The following is a 15,734-nucleotide window of genomic DNA, read 5'->3' on the forward strand; positions in this document are numbered from 1 at the left end:
TCCCTCCTGCCCGCCGGGTCCATCTCCACTCCCCCACCTCTCCCTCTTCCCACGACCTCTCCCTCTCTCTGGCCTTATCTGAAAAGAAACTTTCACAACAGATACCACGCCCTCTTTGGCAGGCATCCCGTCCCTGAGATTCAGACGTAGAACAGACTGAAAACACCCCATACAAGGACACGCTCTACACTGCTCTGTGGCTTCCCAGGAAACCCTTCCACTTGTGGGAGGAAAACAGGGAAATGGTCGCTTCGTTTCCAACTACAACCGTCCCACTGGATGTTATATGAGTGTTCTCCATGGACACCAGCTTTCTACTTGGTTGATATTTGGAACTGGAAACAGTTCCAAGGATTCACCCACGCTTCACACAGGCTTCACATCACCGCCCCCAGGAGCCTGGCACGAGAGGGCTCGGAAGTCAGGCACTTGGTCGAGAGCAGCAGAAGCCAGGGGAGCTGGGGGGCCACCCAGGCTGGACGCAAGAGCATCTCCTTGCACGAGAGAGAGAGAGAGAGAGAGAGAGAGAGAGAGAGAGAGAGAGAGAGAGAGAGAGAGAGAGAGAGAGAGAGAGAGAGAGAGAGAGAGAGGCACCCCCCCCCCAAAGAGCTGAGAGCTTCCTACAGGTTGGATTTTTTTTAAGTTCTGTTACTATTTCCTTCCCCATTTTTCTGTTTTTCTCTTCTTTCTAGATCAAGTATATGGAATTGACAAAAGAGGGAAGGGTGTTTCGATTAAAAACCAAAACCAACAGCAAGAATGTTTTCCAGATTTGGTCCCTGTCAAGGTTGACAGCATCTGGGAGAGGACAGAGTGTGTGTGAGTGTATTTCTGGTGTCCACCTGCTGTTTCAGTACAAAGAGCCACGCTGGATGTGTTTGTGTTTGTGGGCACTGACAAGAATGCACGGAGCCACAGGCCGGGCTCCTGAGGTTACTGCTGTTGACCAACCACTCTGTCTTATCTGGCCAGGCATGTAAACATGCCGGGCTCCGTACCACACACGTGGATAAAGGATGGTCTCTACCAGATCCAGACCTCCTAAAAGTGGCCCGGGCACACCCCCCAGACGCTGGGAGCCATCACACAGGATTTAGACTGACAGGGTCCCACTCAGCACATGCAGTGACTTCCCGTGTAGGGTCTGTGGCACGAGACCCAGGCAGGCAGCATACAAGGGGACAGAGAGAGCCACGTCCCTCTCCGAAAGGGCTTTAGGAATTGGTCCAGCGTAAAAGAGAAGGTGGGGGCGGGGGGGTGGGGGGGAGCCACGGGGCCTCCCCTCAGCTGGCCCCAAAGGCGGGGTCGCTCCAACCAGGGGCTGCTGCCCCTGCCTCGGTGCCCCTGCGCGTCCCTGGGAGCCCAGCGTGGATGATAAAACTCATCGGCTGGAACGCGCCCACTGAGCAGGCGTGAAGCGGAGGTGCGGCTAGCACCAGTGGTCTTGATCGGGGTGGTGGTAGCTATGCTGAACCCGGCCGCCCGAGCTGAGCCCCAGAGTGCAGTGGTAGCCGTTGGGCACGCAGCGGAGGGGGTGCGACTGGGAGGTCAGGGAGGACACATAGGAAGTCCGGGAGGAGCGGCCTGAGTTGGTGGCCACAGCCTCCTTGAAGGTAAGCGTGTCCTCAGGCTGGGTGTGGGCAGTGTCCTCACTGTCCAGACGCTGCCCCAAGTAAGGGTCAGAGCCGATCCTAGAGCCGGCGGCCAGGGGCTGGCTGAGGGGGTCTCTCTGGAGCAGAGCGTTGTGTTCGGAAAGGCCACGGCTAAGCCGGCCCGGGGAAAAGGTGGGGAGGCTGGTCTGTGCCCCAGCAAAGTGGACAAGCGAAGATTGGCCATCTTGTAGGTGACACTGGGAAGGGGGGTCAGCGAAGTCTGGGGGAGCTGCCTCCGCCCACCACGGCCAGGGGTGCTAGCACCGGATGTTGGCAACAAGGGGCTCCCATTCACTGAACCACCACCCTACAAGAAAATAGAACAGAGAAAAAAAAAATCAAAGTCCCAGACCAGAGGCCAATGCAGGTGAGAACCATGGAGGTGGGGGGTGAGGCATGGAGAGAGGCAGGCACCCTGGGAGGGGACCCATAGGGTGTGTGGTGGAGGGGGGAAAGCCGCTGGTGCCGGTAGGCCTGGGGAGGTGGTTGGGGACCAGTGGGGAACAAAGGGACAGGCACAGCTCAGGGAGAAGGAAGACCAGAGGCCAGTCCAGGGCAGTTGGGAGGGGAGGATCGGGCTGGTGCGGGAGGAATGGAGCAAGGAGGGGGGGAGCACAGACTCGGGCCTGGGAACCAGGACATGAAGGAGGATTCGGAGCACGGTGGGGGGGGGCTCGTGAGGAGGGGCAGTGAGGGGGGTCCTGTCTTACCGGTCTCGGGGGTCCTGGCTCCTGCCCAGCTGTTGGTGACGTGGGGTGGCTGCTGAGGGAGGGTTTGGGCTGCGAGGGCTCCCGGCCCCCAAAGCGGTCACAGGAGTAGAAACGCTGCTTCTCCGAGGAAGAGGAAGAGGGCTGCCTCCGCTCTTGGGACCGGCCCCGCTCCTGTCTGCGCTCCGTCCGGCAGCCTGTGGGCCCCTCTCGCGGGGGTGGGCCTGGCCCTGCAGCACTGCTGGGTGCTGGCCAGGAAGAGGGGAAGTCAGCACAGCGAGCCAGGTGGGGAGACAGACCCCCAGCCCAGACCCAGTCCCCAGGGCCAGCAGGGGGACCCAGGGGGAGAGCTGAGGTGCGTGCGTGATCCTGCCTGGTCCCCAGACCTGGGCCTCACAGCCCCCTACTCAGGGCCGTTTGGATGGTGGAGGCACAGAAAGGAATGCCTCAGGCCCTGGCCATAGGAGGGACCCCCGCACGCACCGCCATCTGTGTCTGCGGACAGGCTGGGCCCCTTCTCCAAGGACTTCTGCTTCCTGTCCCTGCGGCGATGGCAGCGGTGGTGGTGATGGGGCGCAGCCTGGCTGTCTGGGGCACGGTCCAGGGCAGCGCTGCAGAGATGAGCCACGTGGGGACGCTGGGGCGCCAGTGTGGAGATGGAGCACTTCATGGGGCTGGCGTTGGGGGCCGGCTGTGGGTGGGATGTGGGTTGGCACACAGTCTGAGAGAGGGGCCTGGGGCAGGCTCCAGGGTGGCACTGCAGGCCTGGGGTTCAGGAACCACCAGGCCCCTCCCTCTCCCCAGAAAGCTCTTCCCCACCCAGGCCCACCCTTTCTCCCAGAGCACGCTGCACAAGGTGCTGTCCGTCTCTGCCAGCGGGGCCCAGAGAGCTGTTGGCCTCAGTGTCCCTGGGGGACAGGGACGATGCCAGGAAGAGGGAGCCTGCGGGCCTGGCTGGGAGAACCCTGAGGGCTGGCTGCGTGTGATGGCTCTGCTGGGCCAGGGCCATGGGGCTCCTGCCCTGGACTGAAATCGGGACCTGCGGAAAGGGGCTCTCCAAGAGGAGCTGACCCACAGCCTCCACTCGACGTCCTCAAGCTGGCCGCCCAGCGGGCCAGGGTCGGGAAGGGGAAGAGGGCGGGAGCCACCACCAATGGGAGGCAGAGACAAGTTTAGAGAATGAAGTCATTTGGAATGTGCAGAACCAGGAACCACAAAAGGAGGCAGGGACAGGGCCAGCCCCAGGCAAACACTGAAGGTCCCCGGCTGGAGGACATGCCCCTCTAAAGCCCCTCACCATCCCAGGAAGTGAAAGCAGGGCCCCCTGACAACAGCCTCAGGTCTGCAGGCCCCTCTCTGAGTCCTTGTGAATGGGCCCACAGCCCCCTTGCCCTGGAGCTTCCTGCTCGGTACTCAAAGCATCCCCGAAGGAGCAGGGGATGGAGGTGGTGCCGCCTCCAGAGTCCAGAGAAAGAACAGGGCAGGTCGGGCGCCTGGGTGGCTCAGTTGGTTAAGCGACTGCCTTCGGCTCAGGTCATGACCCTGGAGTTCCAGGATCGAGTCCCGCATTGGGCTCAGCAGGGAGTCTGCTTCTCCCTCTGACCCTCCCCCCTCTCATGTGCTCTCTCTCTCAAATAAAATAAATAAAATCTTTAAAAGAAAAAAAGAACAGGGCAGGTCCTCCCCAGAGCATCCATGGGGAAAGGGAGGACCAAGCTGTGAGGCACCGTGTGCATGGCGGGGGGGCCGGGGGGGGCAATGCAGGCTGGCGTGGGAGAGGGGTGTCCTAGAGAGAGGGAGAGTCTGGGTCAGGGACACTGGGCTGGGAGATGGAAGCCCCAGGGCCACCGCAGGAGGCTGAGCACCGGTGGGTGGTGGGGATTCCTGGCAGGCCTCCGAGGACTCTGGCTGCACCTCTTGAGACCATCATCCTGGGAGCTCCCAACGGGGCTGACAGTGTCCAGGCCGCCGTGCAGGTAGGGAGCCCTCACGCGGACACAAGCCCTCCCCAAGCCAGGGCTCCTCATCCCCCACGCCCCCACCCTCCCATGACCCTGGCCCTCCCAGACCACCCACCTGAGTCTCTGCAGCCGGGCGAGGCATGGAGGCCGCGCGTCCCTGGCTCTCCAGTCCGGGTTGGGGCTCCCCGTCAGGACCTCTCAGGGCCATGCTCTGCATCTGGACGTCCACAGCCTGGGCACACAGCAGCCCGCAGTCACACCGGCCCCCACCCCACTCTCACCTTCCCCCCCATCCTGGGCTCCCCGCCACACTCCTGCCATCCCCCACCATCCCTGTCTCACCCCAATCCTTGTCTCATCCCCCATCCCCAGCCTGGCTCCCCAGCCCTGGGAGCCCTCTCCGGGTTTCCTGGCTGCACCACTGGGATCTCTGTAGAGTGGCCACGCTCCAGGGGTGTCCTTGCCTCATAGGGTACCTCCTGGGTCCTCTGAGTGCCCCAGGAAACAGACTCCTTGATGCCACTCTCCTGGGGTTGTCTGTAGAGAAGAGAGGATTGTGCTGTTGGCTCAGAGGTCTGTGGGCCTTGGAAGGCCCACCAAGGACCTGGCTCCAACCTGCCAGGAACCTATACTGGCCCCTTCTACTCTGGGTTAGAAGCAGCCCAGACGCGTGAGGCCCTTCAAGTACAGGCTCTCAAGTGGCCACAGAGCAAGGGATGTGGACCCAGTACCAGGGCTCAGAGCAGATGGGCAGAGAGGGCCCCCGGACATGAGTCCGAGGGAGGTCTGGGCCCACCGCTTGCTGGTCTAGGGACACCCGGCAGGTTCCTTGGCCCTAGACAGGGCCTCCCAGGAGTAGTGGGAGGCCACATGTGCACAGCATGCATGACGCAGAGGGCGGACATCCTGTCTACGCTGGTGCACAGCAGGCCCTGACCACTACGTTAGGGGCAGTGTAGTACTCAGGAAAACCTACCTGATTAACAGTCCAAGACCCACAACTAGGCTGCAGAAAAGAACGTCCAAACATGTACAGATGAGGAGGAAATCAGGAGCCCTAAACATGCATGCTGTGCCCAGCCTGGTACCAGGCCCCACACCTTAGCCCTTGCTGGATGAGGCAGAGCACAGGCCCCCCTCTTTGGGCTCAGCCAATGATTTCCTTTAGCCAATAAGGGTGTTAGCAGACCTGGGACCCTGCTGGCCCTGAGGGGGTGGCTGAGAGGAGCCTGCCTGCTACCACCCCCCAGCGACACACGGTGCAAGACAGGTAGGTGACTGTTAGTTCGCAACACTTGGTTTTGGGTGGTTCATTACCAAGAATTATTGTGGCAAGAGTTAGGGGTTAGGTAACAAGGACGTTACCAATTTGTCTACAAAATACAATTGCTTCAGAAATCACTACTGGAGTGGAGATCTGAGGAAAAATGTCTTAGAGGAGTTAGGAAGACTAGACACACACAGGCCGTCAACAGAATGGGGTCAAAACAAATCATTTTCAACAGGCAGTGAGGAAGCAGAGGCAGAGGCCCCTCACTGGAAAGGGAAATGGGCACGCACAATGGGAGGTGACAGTGGGAACCACCGACTGTCTAAATCCACTGACCTCAGTGCCATCAGAGGCACCCATGTAACGTTTTGGGAATTAGCTTTGGAGTCCACCATGGACCGCTCCAGCAGCCCGCCTGGACTAGCTTTCAGGCAGCATCTGCGGGGAACCATTTGGGGGGAGGTGGGCACGGGGTGGAACAGAGAGGCCAGTCTCCCAAAGTGGTGATGGGACCTGAGGGCTCCATGTCCTGCAGCACAGCCTACAGGGAGCCCCTCTGGGAGGGGGAGAAACCAGGAGTCCTGCCTCCTCCGTGCACCTCGCACCCTGGCCAGGTACTCACACGGCCCCGCCGTTGCTGAGGGACGCAGAGCTCTTCTGCCGAAGGAAAACCCGGGCTCCTCGGAGCACAGCCGGCTGTGTCTGCTCCAGCGTGGCCTTCAGAGGGTGGAACAGGGACACAGGGCCCATCTGTAGAAGGGACGCAGGGAAGACGAAGAGCTCTAAGGGCACAGACAGGTGTGCCAGAAAGCTGGCCTGACCCCACAGCATGGGTTGGTGCTCCTTCTGCCCTGCCCCAGCCCTACACAGGAGGTAGGCGGGGGCTTACTCCCAACCTGGCCTGTGAGTGACATCAGGAAAGTCATTTCACTTCTTGGAGCTTCAGTATCCCTACCTACAAAATCTGGGGACCTCATCCAATTAAAAATGGTAAAAGGTTTCATCTCATCATCAACTTGGATTGATGGGTAGAGGCTGCATGAGCCCTGGACTGAGCAGAATTCTAAGGACATTTCAGGGCTTGGGGGGCGGCGGGGGGGTCACTGATGGGTGTCTGCAACAGACAGGGGAACGGGGGATGTGGTGTGGGCATCAGATACTTCCCATCCCATGATGGGTGAATGTCCCTGTAAGCTCCGAACACCAGGCAACTTTCTAGACAGAGTCTACGTATGGTCACTGATGGTTTGGCTGCGTGGGAAAGTTGTTATCTTTGAAGGATGACGTCAGGAAGATGGGGCCCCAAACCAGCCCAGTCAGAGTCATGAGTGGAAGAAATCATGACCCTGGACCCATCAGTTTGAATCTCTCCGGTCCCTGCCAATGTGCACGGTAATCAGGTTCTCCTCGAACCTCCCCAAACAACCTCCTCAAATATTCTTCAAACTTCTTTCTTCTACCACTTAAAACAGTGGGATCTCCAGGGAACATGTCCTCAGCCCCTTGTCTACTGCTCCTGAACACTAGGTCTCCATGTCAGGGGGCCCCCAGTACCAGCAAGAGACCAGCCGTTGGAAAGCACGCAGGCTGTATGGGGTTTCTGACTTTGGGGCCGGAGAGTGAGGCTACAGTAGGAACCTCTCATCTTCCTTTTCCCGCCATGCAATCCCCAGGAAGGATGTGGGTTTCCTCTGCCATCAAAACAACTGACGGGTGCCAGAGTCTGAGGTTTACTTCTTGGAAATCCTGGAACTCGGTACCTGGGACAGGCCTCCCGTGGCCTGGTGAATCTGGTCTCTGGGGGTCTTTTTCTGTTTGTAGAAGTCAAATATCATCAGAGCTGCGTACACCTTTCCTACGGTCATCTCATCGGCTGGAGGGAGAGAAAACAGAGGGTGGGGTGTGGAGGAGGAAGGGGAGGTGGGGGACAAGGGAACAGCCTCCACCACAGGGACTCCTGGACATGCTCAGGGAAGGGCACAGCGCTTGGCCGAAGTGGCATCTTTGGGCACTGAGCACGTGTCCTCTGGAGCTGTACTGACTCTCCACAGGGCCCTCCATCTCCTCCCAGTGAAGTGGATGTGGGGTTTAATCTTTAAGCACCTCATCTCTAACTGTAGGAGTCTCCCTGATGTTCTCTGGATTTTTTTAAGTATACACCCCTACCAGGAACGTGGGTGACTGTGGTCAACAGAATAAAGCCGAGGGAATCCCTTCCCACAGTCCCTATGCACCCACTGGTAAGACCGTTCTCCCTGCAGGTGGAAACTAAGTCTAGACTATTGACGAGGTCACCCTGGCCCAGGCCTCCTGGCTCTGCCTCTGGGTGGGACACAAAAGGGGGGTGAACAAGGAGAATTTCTTGCCCTCACTTACGTTTATGGGGTGGCACCAGTAAATCCAGGGTCTTCTGGGGCAGATTGGCCCACACAGAGGAAATCTCCTTCCTCAACTCTGCATCACACTGATGCTGCTTGGTGCCGGCTGGGGCAGGACAAGGGTGTGGAGGGGAAGAGAAATGTTAGGAGCTGTCTCACAGGCCCCCTGGGGGAGCCGGCAGGGAGAGGTATGGTGTGAGGGGAAATGGGGCAAGGACAGTGCCAGGAGAAAGGGCAGAGCAGGGAGAAGCATGGCCACGGCGGCTGTCGGAGCATCCCTGATGGGCACGTGCAGAGACAGAGGCCTGTGTGCGTGGGCCCTGGGAGTGGAGAAGGGATATGGTGGCGGTCCAGCTGTTCGTCCAGCCATTCAAAACTATCAAGAGAGCACCCTCCCGTGCCAGGGACTATTCTAGGTGATGGAACAAAAGCAAAGGAGCCGCCTTTGTGGCACCATGTGGCTTGACCCAACAATAAAGTGGCAGTAAGTTCAAAACCTAGTGTGTTGGGTGCAGAAAAAGCTTAAGTAGGGAAGGATGAGAAACATTAGGAGGGCTGAAATTTTGGACAGGGTAGTCAGGAAAGGTCTCATGAGAAGGTGGTGTGTGTGTAAGACCCCGAAGGCAGAAAAGGACCAGGGGGTGCAAAGGCCTCGGTGTGTCACACAACCAGCCAGGAAGGCAAGGCTCACTGAGCGGGGGGTGGGGGTGACGGGCTGCAGGGAGCAGATGTTGAGATAGGAAGCAGCAGAGCGTGATAAGCAGAGGGATAAAATACTCTGACCTTTTTTTAGCATCAGGTTTACTATGGTATAATGTACATACAACGAAATCCGCCCTTTTCAGTTATCCCATTCTATGAACTTTGGTAAATCCATAAAGCCACACATCCACCCCCACAATCGAGTCATGGTATATGGCCCCACTGCCAAAGTCCCTCTGTGCTCCCTTTGTAGCTGACCCCTTGGCCTCCTCTCACCCCGTCCCATCCCTAGTGTGTTTTCTGTCTCGGTCTGTTTTGCCTTCTCCAGAATGCCACACAAACAACGTCATCGGGTGTATTGGCTTTTGAGTAGGACTTCTCCACTCAGCGTGGTGCCTTTGAGATTCAGTCCACGTTGTTGAGTGTATAAGTAGCCTGTCTCTTTTGATTGCGGAGTACTACCTTGTGGTATGGATAGACCCCAATTTGTTTATCCATTCACCAGTTGTGAGCATTTGAGTTGCTTACATTTTGAGGAGATTATGAAATAAAGCTGTGAACATTTGCATATAGGTTTTTGTGCAGATGTATGTTTTCTTTTCTTCCCACTTGGGAGTGGGCTGGCTGGGCCGTACGGTAAGGAACTGCCAAACTAGGATCACAAGAATTCCATATTATGCATTCTCACCAGGACTTAATATTGTCATTTAGAAAAGTACTTTAGTTGTATTAATAACCATGTAGTGTTATCTTACTATGGCTTCATTTTGGATTTCTCCCATCCAAGTATGAACCAGGCCCGACCCTGCTTAGCTTCCGAGATCAGACGAGATCGGGCGCGTTCAGGGTGGTATGGCCGTAGACTTCATTTTGGATTTCTCTAATGATTAATGATATTGAGCATCTTTATAGGTGTTTATTTGCCTTCCATATATATTTTTTGGTGACATGTCTATTCGAATCCTTTACCCATTTTTATTAGGTTGTTTATTTTCTTATTACTGAGTTGTGATGGACCTTTATCTATTCTGGAAACTGATCCTATATCAGATACATGGTTCAAAAATATCTTCACCAATGCTTTAGCTTTGTCTTCTCATTTTCTTAAATGTCTTTCTGAAGAGCAAAAGTTTTTAATGTTGATAAAGTTCAATTTTTCTTTTATGGCTCATGCTTTTGGTGTCTTCAAAAATCTTTGCCAAACTCAAAATTGCCAAAATCTCTCTCCTGTGTTTCCTTCTAGAGGTTTTATAATTTTACATTTTACATTTATGTCTATGATCAATTTCAAGTTAATTTTTGTAGGAGGTAAAAGGTATGTGCTATGGACTGAATTGTGTGCTGCCCCCGTTCACATGCTGAAGCCGGAACCCTCATTGTGACTGTATAAGGCCGAGAAGGAGGCAATGAGGTGAAATGAGGTCAGAAGGGTGGGACCCTGACCCAGAGAGTTAGTGTCCTTATGAGAAGAGACACCAGAAAATTCATTCACTCTCTGTATGCACTCAGGGAAAGACCATGTGAGCACACAGTGAGAAGGTGACCACCCTACAAACCAAGAGAACAGGCCCAGGAACGAAACTTACCTTCCTGGCACCTTGATTTGGACTTTCAGCCTCCAGACTGTGAGAAATAAATTTCTGTGTTTAAGCCACTCAGTTGTGGTTCTTTGTTATTGGCAGCCCTAGCCGACTAAGACACTAAATGTCAAGATTTTTCCCTTTTCTGGGTAGTTGTCTAAATTTTTCAAGTACCATTTGTTGAAAAAATTATCTTTTCTTCATTAATTGCCTTTACAACTTCATCAAAAATCCATTGGCAATGTAAGTACGAGTCTCTATTGTGTTCCACTGACCCATGTCTCTGTCCTGTCACCAACACGATACGCCTCAATTGACGTGCTTTATAGAAAGTCTTTGATTCAGGTAGAGTAAGTTTTCTTTGTTCTCTTTTCAAAATTGTTTGTTATTCAAGTTCTTTTGCTTTTCTAGATACATTTTAGAATTTGTTTGTACATTTCTACCTAAAAACCTGTTGGGATTTTGATTGGGTGAACATTTATTCTATTGATGAATGTGGGAAGAATTGACATCATGACAATATGGAATCTTCCAATGCATGAAGATGATGCAGTGCTTAATTTTTAGATCTTCTTTGCTTCTTTCAATGTTTTGAAATTTGCAACATAGAGATCTCACATATATACTTTTTAGAGTTATCCAACAACAAAGAAGTACTTCATGTTTTTGGTGTGATTTTAATGGAACTTTTTCCCATTTCAATTGTTAATTGCTAATATACAGAAATACATTTGCTTCTTGCACACTGACCTTGTATCCTGTGACCTTGCTCTATACTTGGGGATGGTTTTAGTTACTTTTTTTAATGGCTTAAAACAACAGAAATTTATTATCTCAGTTCTGGAGGCCAGAAGCTCAAAATCAAGGTGTCCAGCATGACCGTGCCTCCTCCAAATGTTCTAGTGAAGAATTCTTCCTTGCCCGTTTCTAGATGTTGGTGGCTCCCAGCCATCCTTGGCATTCCTTGGCCCGTAGATGCCTCCATTTTATTCACTTTTTCTTAGAGTCTTTCAGATTTTCTCCATAGATAATCATGTCAGTTGTGAATACAGGCAGTTTTATTTCTTCCTTTCCAATTGGTATGCCTATTTCTTTTTCTTAACTCATTACAATGGCTAGGACCTAACGTATGGTATTGAACAAGAATGGTGACAGCAGACATCCTTCCTTTGTTCTTGATCTTAGGGAAAAAGGGGTTAGTCTTTCTTTGTTAAGTGTGTCATTCGCTGAAGGTTTTTCATAGATATCCTTGATCAGATTGAGGGGGCTTCCTTCAGTTTCTACTCTATGCAGAATTTTTAAAATCATGGATACTGAATTCTTGTGAAATGCTTTTTCTGCATCTATTGAGATGATCATATAGTTCTACTTCTTTGATATATTAAATTATATTGATTGATTTTTTATACTTGAACTCAACTTGCATTCCTGGGATAAACCCTACTTTTGTCATCAAGCAAATAGATATATATACAGCCAGACTCAGTTTGAGAAAACTGGGTGGAATATTTTTGTGTCTACAGTCATGAGGGATACTGATCTGTCACTTTCTTTTCCTATAATGTCTTTGTCTCATCTTGGTGTAGGAGCAATGTCAGCACAATATGGTAAGTTGAGAAATGTCCTCTTTTTCTCTATTTTCTGGAAGAGTTTATACAGAGCTGGTATTATCTCCCCCTTAAATGTTTGGTGGACCTCACCTATGGAGCTAACTGGGCCGGGGATTTTCTTTGTTGGAAGGCTTTTAACTATAATTTAATTTCTTTAATAACTATAGTGCTACTCAGATTCTCTCTTCCTTTTTTAACCCACTCAGGTTATCCATTCTTGAATGAGCTTGATATTTGGTGTCAAGGAATTTTTCCATTTCATTTAAGTTGTTGAAGTTATTGACAGAAAGTTGTTCATAAAATTTCCTTGTTATCCATTTAATGGCAGCAGGACCTGTAGTGGTGTTCTCTCTTTCATTCCTTATATTGGTTATTTCTATCTCTTTTTCTTGATTGGTCTAGCCAGAGGTTTATTAATTTTATTGCTTTGGTTTTTAACATGATCATTCTAGCTGTTCTGTTGCAGGCAGATAAGAACAGAGGCAGACCAGTCTGAAGCTACTCTAAGAATCGAGTCAAGACCCGAGAGAGGGGCTTGGACCAGGAGCTAGCAGTGGGAGAGGACATAGAAGTGATCATATTCTGGTATATTATGAAGGTGGAGTCAAGAGATATGACAGGAGATCATATATGGATCAAAACTGGGAAAAGGATTTTAAAAAAAAGAAAGAAAGAAAGAGGAGGTAAGAATGACTCCAGAGGTTTTTGCCTTGAGTGACTAACTGGAAGAACAGAGTTTCCCCTGATGGAGACGGGAAAGATCATGGGGAACACGTGGCGATCAAGTTTGGGCAAGTGAACTCTGGAATGCTTCCTGGGCCTCCCAGTGGAGACAGTAAAAATTCACATGAGAATGCAGAATGCAGGTCTGGAGTTCAGGAGGAGGCCTGCACTAAAAACACAAAGTTGGAATTCCCAGTATTTAGAACCATGAAAATAGGTGGAATGACGAACGTGGCAAAGGGAACAGTCTGAGGGGCACCGTGACATTCAGAGGATGGGAGACATGAGAAAACAGAACAGGAAACATCAAAGGGATTCAAGAAGAACTACACGACCACGGAGGAAGGGCCGAGCCGCGGGCGGGCGCGGCCACGGAGGAAGGGCCAAGCCGCGGGCGGGCGCGGCCACGGAGGAAGGGCCGAGCCGCCGGCGGACGCGACCACGGAGGAAAGGCTGAGCTGTGGATTAGGTAAAATGAGGACCGAGCACACGGAGGTCGCCGAACAGCTCAGCAAGAGTGGCTCCAGCAGCATTGCAGTGGAAACCCACCTGCAGACCCGACAAGAGAGACCAGACAGACAATACAGACCAGTCTCTCGAGGAGTTGGTCGCGAGGAGGGGAAGAATAAACATAGGGAAGCCAATGGAGGGAGCAGAAAACCTTTTAAAGATGGGAGAGATCATAGCTTGTTTATATGTTGATACAAAGAATCCAATAGGGAGGAAAAACTGACAGGCAAGAAGCAGGGTGCAGAATTTCTGGCATGACATCTGTGGGTAGATGATGAGAAGGGGACCTAGAGGGCAAGGGGGGCAGGGTACGGGACTGGCCTCGACTCATCCGCTACAAACGAAATGGCTGAGCTCAAGGGCTCGAGTGCGGCCAGGAGGGTGGTGTGGGGGCAGAGACAGTGCAGATCCCCTCTGGTGGCTCTAATTTTTCTAATTTTCACAGGAGGGTGAAGGTGGACAGGATACACTGGAGGTTTATTCTCTCCTAGATTTGGCACAGGCTATGCAGTCCTATCAGTCAGCTCAGGAGAGGACCTGACAGGGCCCGGGGCCACTACGGGGAGCGGACAGAAGGCACACAGACGCTGCACCCTGGAAGGGTGCTACCTCACGTGAACCTATGCTCTGCCGTCACATGCTCTGGGTAACCTGGACAGGTCATTTAACCTGCACCTCAGCTCCCGCACATGAAAATGGGATCATTACAAGGCTCAAAGGCAGGGCGGTTATCAGGGGATGAGGTCAGTGCCCAACAGAGGCGCCATGAGCAGCTGTCCTTGGTCGTCTCCAGACAAGCCTCCTCACCCCCCTTCCCTGCACACCCACCTGGGGGTGGCTCTGGACTGAGGACCGCCCGGTCCTGGCTTGGTGCCCTCCCCAGATGCTGCCTTGCTCACCTGGAGCCAGCTCGATCTCCAGTGCAGTCCGAATGAGGGCCATCAGCGTGGACGTGAAGTGGACGGTCATGTCCTCATTGGAGATGGGCATGTTCATGCGAACCAGGAGCTAGAGACAAGGGGAGCAGGTCAGGGCCAGGCCTACCAGGGTCCCTCCACCACAGGACTACAAGGGGCTGGAGGCCCCTAGAGGCTGGGCTTCGCCTCCTAGGGGTGCTTCTGCAGGCGCCCAGGCAAAGTTGGGTGGCTAGGAGTTTTGCCAGCATTCACACTCACCCTTGGACCACACCCCCCCCATTGGAGCAGTCCCTCCTTCTCCTAGCTACGGAAAAATAGAAGTCCAGGTAAAGACTGTAGCATAGCACCAAGCCAGAAGCCTGGATCCCTCTGAAAGAACAGGCACATGCTTAGCCAGAAGGACCCCTGCCCAAGGCTGGAATAAGGGGCGCGGGGCCTGGGCTGAAGAGGGAGGGATCTGGGCTGCAGAACAGAGGCGAGGCACCCTGGGATGGCCCACAGACAGGAGGGAAGACCCCTGTCCTTACAGCTCTGCCCAACGTCATCTCCTCCACCGGCAGCCTGGAGCACTGGACAAGGGGCGGGTTAGCCAAGAGCACAGCTCTGAGCTCCCACTCCCAGTGAGGCATCCCTTCACCCCAGGAAGGCTTCTGCCTCTCACCACCCAGCCAGGGGGCCTGGAAGAGGCAGCCAGCACCTTCCAGTCAGAAGGACCCAGAACAGATGGTACTGCACAGGGCCAGCGTGGAGGCTGGTAGGGAGAGGCTCAGGGCCATTGCACAGGAGTAAAAGTACTTCGGACCAGACTGGGAGCAGTGCCCTGCTGCTTTGCTCCCTGTTTCCGCATCAGGTGAACAGCCCCTTTTCTCTCCTCATTTTTCAAGGACAGAAGAGCGGGAGACAGATGTGTGTCTGTACCACAGACCTCCGGGTAGAGCCAGCAGCTGCCCAGAGCCTGAGGCTCTGAGAACTTAGGTGGTGTCCAGGAAGAAAAGTACCCTTGGTGTGTCTGGCATGGTCTCAGCCTGGGAGGTCACCTAGCTGACCAGGTAGAGCCCTAGGGGCACCGTGACCTACCTGTCTTCTCTCACCGTTCTCTTGTCGTCTACCATAAGACAGAGCTAGAGAAGGGGGCACAGGGCCCCTCCCCGGGTTGTGCCTGTCCTCTGCCAAGCCCACATCCCATGACAGAGCAGCCTCTCTTCCCCTCTAGGGGGGGCCCCCAGCCCGGCCCCCAGCCCTGCCCCCAGTGTCTGGGCCCTAGATCCAATCCTCGGCCTAGTAGAGACCGGGTGGCTAGAGACACGAGCCCAGACTCTGCCCCCCTGAATGCTGGTGAAGCCCCACCTGGCACATCCAATCGTGGTCCCAGGACCTCACACATCACCTTTGTGATGCACACCAGGAAAATCTGCTTTCCAGAGCACAGGGTCCCTGTAGACCAGCACCGATGGCAGGAGGAGAGGCAGAGGGATTCCTCTCTAGGGAAGTCAGGGAGTCGGGTCCCAGCCTGAAGGGGGAGCAAGCAGGTGATTTCCAAAAGAAGAGAGCTCTGTCCAGGGCACCTTCACCAGAGGCTCTCCTCTGCCTGTCCAGGCCCTAGAAGGGCAGGGATCTCAGGAAGCAGCAGAAGGACAAGGCCAGGGTAAACAGACAGGCATCTCTGCCCTGGGCCTAGGACCTCCTGGTCATAGCACCCTGAGCATCTCCTGGACCCTCCCCAG

General features: G+C 53.8%; 2 protein-coding genes across 2 annotated transcripts in view; both read right to left on the reverse strand.

Moving 5' to 3' along the window:
* Window positions 1-1,295: 1,295 nt before the first annotated feature.
* LOC114204245 (voltage-dependent N-type calcium channel subunit alpha-1B-like) lies at window positions 1,296-4,548 on the reverse strand. The gene is made up of 4 exons (XM_088018489.1): window positions 4,436-4,548; window positions 2,843-3,050; window positions 2,363-2,607; window positions 1,296-1,959 (listed from the first exon to the last, which is right to left on the reverse strand). Exons 1-4 carry the CDS (start codon window positions 4,535-4,537, stop codon window positions 1,549-1,551), a joined length of 966 nt encoding a protein of 321 aa, XP_087874615.1. The 5' UTR covers window positions 4,538-4,548; the 3' UTR covers window positions 1,296-1,548.
* Window positions 4,549-4,658: 110 nt separating this feature from the next.
* The window catches only part of LOC148162480 (voltage-dependent N-type calcium channel subunit alpha-1B-like), a 33,955-nt gene continuing 22,879 nt past the window's right edge, over window positions 4,659-15,734 (reverse strand). The window contains exons 6-13 of the mRNA XM_088018668.1: window positions 15,398-15,520; window positions 15,088-15,115; window positions 13,993-14,101; window positions 7,967-8,074; window positions 7,351-7,463; window positions 6,213-6,340; window positions 5,927-6,028; window positions 4,659-4,857 (exon numbers count right to left, since the gene is read on the reverse strand). Coding sequence (XP_087874794.1) covers window positions 4,659-4,857; window positions 5,927-6,028; window positions 6,213-6,340; window positions 7,351-7,463; window positions 7,967-8,074; window positions 13,993-14,101; window positions 15,088-15,115; window positions 15,398-15,520 — 910 coding nt within the window. The remainder of the gene's footprint in view (window positions 4,858-5,926; window positions 6,029-6,212; window positions 6,341-7,350; window positions 7,464-7,966; window positions 8,075-13,992; window positions 14,102-15,087; window positions 15,116-15,397; window positions 15,521-15,734) is intronic.

The sequence above is a fragment of the Eumetopias jubatus genome, unplaced genomic scaffold (assembly GCF_037043125.1).
Source record: "Eumetopias jubatus isolate StellerSeaLion01/CBP00866 unplaced genomic scaffold, mEumJub1_p1.0 scaffold_14, whole genome shotgun sequence".
In the NCBI taxonomy this organism is placed as follows: Eukaryota; Metazoa; Chordata; class Mammalia; order Carnivora; family Otariidae; genus Eumetopias; species Eumetopias jubatus.

Coding starts and splice junctions, on each gene's coding strand:
- LOC114204245 (XM_088018489.1), bottom strand. CDS start 4,537: ATGCAGAGCATGGCCCTGAGAGGTCCTGACGGGGAGCCCCAACCCGGA. Junction 3,051..4,435: donor GCCCGGCTGCAGAGACTCAG/GTGGGTGGTCTG, acceptor TCCCACCCACAG/CCGGCCCCCAACGCCAGCCC. Junction 1,960..2,362: donor AGCCAGGACCCCCGAGACCG/GTAAGACAGGAC, acceptor ATTTTCTTGTAG/GGTGGTGGTTCAGTGAATGG.